Below are 4425 nucleotides of genomic sequence, written 5' to 3'. Positions count from 1 at the left end.
TTCAAATGTATGAAAGACTGCCCAGGTGAAAAGGCATTAGCCTTCATCTGTGAGGTCCCAGAAGCAGGAGGAACTCCAATCACTGTTAGGAACTTCAATTCCAGCTGTGGGTCAGCCATCCCAACGCACAGCCGTCCAGTGCACCGGCCACAGACGGCCCCAGAAGCAGCACATTCCCTTTGGTTAAACCCATGTAAATGGGAGGCCCAAGGGAGGCCTGTGACATGTGCAGAGTCCATAAACTAAAATGGTGAGTAGTTCTGAGTGGTACCATCTGTGCTCTGAAGGAGAAAGGAGTAAGGAAGAGAGATGAAGGCAACAGGTTCTGGAGGGTGTCGGGATGACACACCGCGGTGTGCGGTCCTGAGACCCAGCCCTTCTGTGAGTGGGCACACGTTTGCAGCAGTCATCTGGACAAAAGGACAAATAGGGCAACAAATTATGACGTGCCATAAGGCGACCAGGAAATTTGCATCATTGAAAGAAAGTGTGTGGTGTCCTTCATCAAGAAGCTGGCAGGAGCCCTGGGCAGCCCCTCCCTGTAACTCCACGGCCTGAGCTAGTGTGTCCTGAGCAGTGTCCCAACTGCTTTATCTGAATTTTCTCAACTAACCCTCGATAGCCTGAGGAAGTAGGCATTATTATTTCTCTCATTTGACAGAGAAGAAACTAAGGAACAGAAAAACTAAATACCATGCCCAAGATTATACAGCTACTCAGTGGTAGAGCCAGAATTTGAAACTTAGGCAGCTGGAGGTCAGAGCCTGTGTTCTCGACAACTAGCTTGGCCTCTTCCCAGATAATCTATAGCCATAGCCTAAGATACTATAAAATCCCAATAAAATGTTTTAAATTAATTTAATTTCTTCTAATTTATAAGGGAAATACTTACTGTGCAAAAACTTGGTAGCAGTCTAATGGTGCTAGACCAGTGACTTTCAACCAGTGTGCCGTGGCACACTGGTGTGCCCTGAGAGGATCTTAGGTGTGCCGTGAAAAATGTTAAACATTATTAATTCAATTATTTTCAAAAGAAGTTCAAAACACAGTAAGTATAGTCTTTTCTTTTTTTTTCTTTTTTTTTTTTTTTTGGATCATTATCATTTAAGTGTGCCATGGAAGTTTAACTTCAAGGGTGCCATGAGGTATAAAAAGATTGAAAAACACTGTCTTGGAAGAATCAAGAGCATTCATTTTCTCAAGTTCGTGTGAATACAGAACATGGGGTGCTTGTTAATCTGCAGATCCCTACACCCCACGCAGGGCCTACTACATACAATATCATGAAATGTGGTCCAGGGATGTGCATTTTTAACAAGTAATTTTGACATAGGTGAGCCATACTTCCTACGTTGAGAAACTTGGCCTAAATAGTGCATTAAAAACCAGTGAAAAGTAATTAACATTTGTATTTATATAGCACCTTTCCTTTAAAATGTTCTAGACAGGCTCCAGGCCCTTGTTAGATCTCCCTAGAGACCAACATGGTGACTGGGAAGTGGCCCCAGGGGAGAACCCTGTCCTGCAGTACAGAGAAGTATACAGTGGGGTCCGGAAACCAGGCGGTGTCCATGGATTTTCCCACCCAGAGTTCTTTTCCCCAAATTGCTCTCAGGGACCAGAGAAGACAATTTATTCACTAGGACACCCCTAAGTTCTATTCCTGTGTCTCTTACTTGTAATCATTAAAAAGTTCTCCATCGGCCCCAAATGCAATATCTAGGGGCGGTTCTAAGGTCTGCATCGAAAAGGCAATGCAACATATCTCCCGGATAAAGTCACTGAGGAGGCAAAAGTCAACTTCAGGAGGGAACGAAATCTTGGGATTGATATTCATGGCTCGGATCACATCCTGCAAGACAAAAATGGCATCACCTGTTACCAACCCGTAATGAGAAGCTCTGACACCCTAAAGACTCATGACTGCTGGGTGGTAGGGGAAGAGCATGAGAGTGAAAACAGGTTAAACCAGAAAAACAGTGCCTGTGCTGAAAGGAAAAAGACGTCCTCATTGATAAGGAAAGAGGACAGGGGACAAACAACATACTAAAGACCAAGAGAGTCTCCGTAAAAAACCAAGGGGGTGGGTAACTTTCCGTGGCTTTCATTTACCATTTCCTTATTTTGCCAACACCGAACTCCCACTTGCCCATAAGCCATAATAATGATTATCACAGCTTGCTTTGATCAAATATTTACTATGTGCCAAGTCCTATTCTAAGATTACCTGCTTTCTTTCATCAATTTTTCTCAATAACTCTGTAGGGTAATGGCCATTGTTGCTCCCATATAAAGCTTAGAAAACTAAAGTAAACATGTAAGATTATACAGCTAGTCAGTGTGTAAGGGTCAGGAAGCAAACCCACACTTAATTTCCCAAAGCCCTTGGCTCTATCTCCCAGTCTTAACAGCCCATCTAAACAAGCTAGGACTGTATTTCCCCTATAATATAAAGAAACAGCCAGTAACAGTGGGTGCTACAAAGTCAAATTGAATGCTGGTCCTATACTCCATTATATAGTAGTAGAATCAGTACTAACTATTGGATGGGTTCCGGGTGATCAGGATTCCCTGTAAAACCGTAGCAGCAAATGAGAGACCCAACACTTACATTGACACTGCTTTGGGGATCATACATATCAAGATGACAAACGACATAATCTGAAACAGCATTCTCAAAGTCATTGGACCCAGCGTAAGACGGCGTCAACGATTTCCGCACACGGATCTTGAAATGTCTGAATGCCATTTTAGCTACGTGGAACGCCTCCTGCCCACAGAAAACAAGCAGATTTACTTGGTGGGAAGAGGTAGCTAAAGAATCTCAAAGGAAGGAATTAGAAAGGATGCAAAAGTCAACATTGCATCACTGGTCCTTGGTAGCCAAACACAGTCAAAACAAATCTCTAACATTTTGAGAGATAAATGAGTATATGACAACCCCTGTTTTCACTACTTTTAAAACAGTTGACCGTTGTTCTGGTAACTCTGAGTGCAGGAAGTGGGACAGTGCAGAATTCAAAGAAACAAACCTCTCCTATGAGCCCACAGTAATATCATGTAACTGCCCACGAACCGAGAGAAAATTATCACTCCAGGGTACACACATCAAGAGTTGGTCATGGTTCCTGCCACAGATTAAGTCAGCAAATATTTATTAAATACCTACTGTATGGTGTCCACTGGGGAAACACAGTTATGCAAGATTCGGTTGCTACACTTAGAGTTTTAATCAACTCAGTGAGTGATTCTGAATTATATAAACCAGGGGTTGGCATTTTTTTTTTCTTCAAAGAGCCAGATAGTAAATATTTTAGGCTTTTCAGTTTTAGGGTTTTTAGGCTACATACAGTCTCTGTCACATTTTTTAAAAATTCTGTTAAACTGTAAAACCATTCTTTCATTCTTATCTCTCAGGGAATATTTCTTTTAGAAATACTGACCAGGTCCAGATATGGCCCACAGGCCCCAATGTGAATGAATAAATACAGGAAAGGACAAAGTTCAGTATTTCTGATAATTCTGCCTTCATACCAATGCTTTTTTTTTTTTTTTTTTTTTGCAGTTTTTGGCCGGGGCTGGGGCTGGAGCCCTACTCCTTGGAGCCAGTGCTTTATTTCTTAATATTTAATGATTCTTATTATGAACTCTTAGTATCTCAACATGGTACCCACCCACAGAACAAACATATTTGCTTTGGAAATTAAGGTTTCGATATGTGTACTTTTAAAATCTGCCATGCTCTAGTAGCTGATATGGTAGAAGTTTTAGTAACCACTCTTAGTTAAATAAACAGACGTTAAATAAACACAATCACAATCTTCCGATTTTTCTAAGAAGTGAGAGCCACGGGTGGTGCCTGTGGCTCAAAGGAGTTGGGCGCCGGCCCCATATACCGGAGGTGGTGGGTTCAAACCAGCCTGGCCAAAAAAAAAAAAAACAACTGAGCGCCACTAGCAATAACGCATTCACTGTGTGTGTGCATCAGGTCCGGAGCCGGTCTACCGTGCAGTCCTGCTGGAGACAGTCCTGTGTGCAGGAAGGGAGGAAGGGGGAAGGAAGGTCCAAGGTTGTGCGGTTAAGATCAGTCCAACGTGGCACTGTTGGGGATCTCTGAGTATCCGTTCTTGTAGGTGCTATAGGAAATAAATGAGTAATGGGGGAGGGAGTGAAGGACCGGGAGGTGGGGGAGGAGACAAATGGGGAGACTATGGAATCTCCTCCCCTTCGGTGACCCCGGGATCTGAAGGTCTTTAAACGAGGCTCGTCCAACCCCTCTCCCCGCTGCCCCCGCGGCGGCAGGAAGCCCGCAGCAGGTGCGGCGCGTACCACGGTGGCGATGTAGATGATCCGCTGCACGGTCTCCGCGTTGTTGATGCAGCGCCTCAGCAAGCACTGAGCGTCCAGGCGGGCTTGGGAATAGGC

The 4425-nt window shown here is 43.9% G+C and overlaps 1 protein-coding gene across 1 annotated transcript in view; it reads right to left on the bottom strand.

Annotated features, from left to right (window-relative positions):
* The window catches only part of SPATA18 (spermatogenesis associated 18), a 33594-nt gene that overhangs the window by 6144 nt on the left and 23025 nt on the right, over window positions 1-4425 (bottom strand). Inside the window, exons 6-8 of the mRNA XM_012808074.1 lie at window positions 4330-4423; window positions 2612-2770; window positions 1677-1852 (exon numbers count right to left, since the gene is read on the bottom strand). Of these exons, the coding sequence (XP_012663528.1) occupies window positions 1677-1852; window positions 2612-2770; window positions 4330-4423 (429 nt within the window). The remainder of the gene's footprint in view (window positions 1-1676; window positions 1853-2611; window positions 2771-4329; window positions 4424-4425) is intronic.

Source organism: Otolemur garnettii, unplaced genomic scaffold, assembly GCF_000181295.1.
Source record: "Otolemur garnettii isolate 467f Iridium unplaced genomic scaffold, OtoGar3 scaffold00083, whole genome shotgun sequence".
Taxonomy (NCBI): domain Eukaryota; kingdom Metazoa; phylum Chordata; class Mammalia; order Primates; family Galagidae; genus Otolemur; species Otolemur garnettii.
This window is presented reverse-complemented; position numbering and strand designations above follow the sequence as displayed.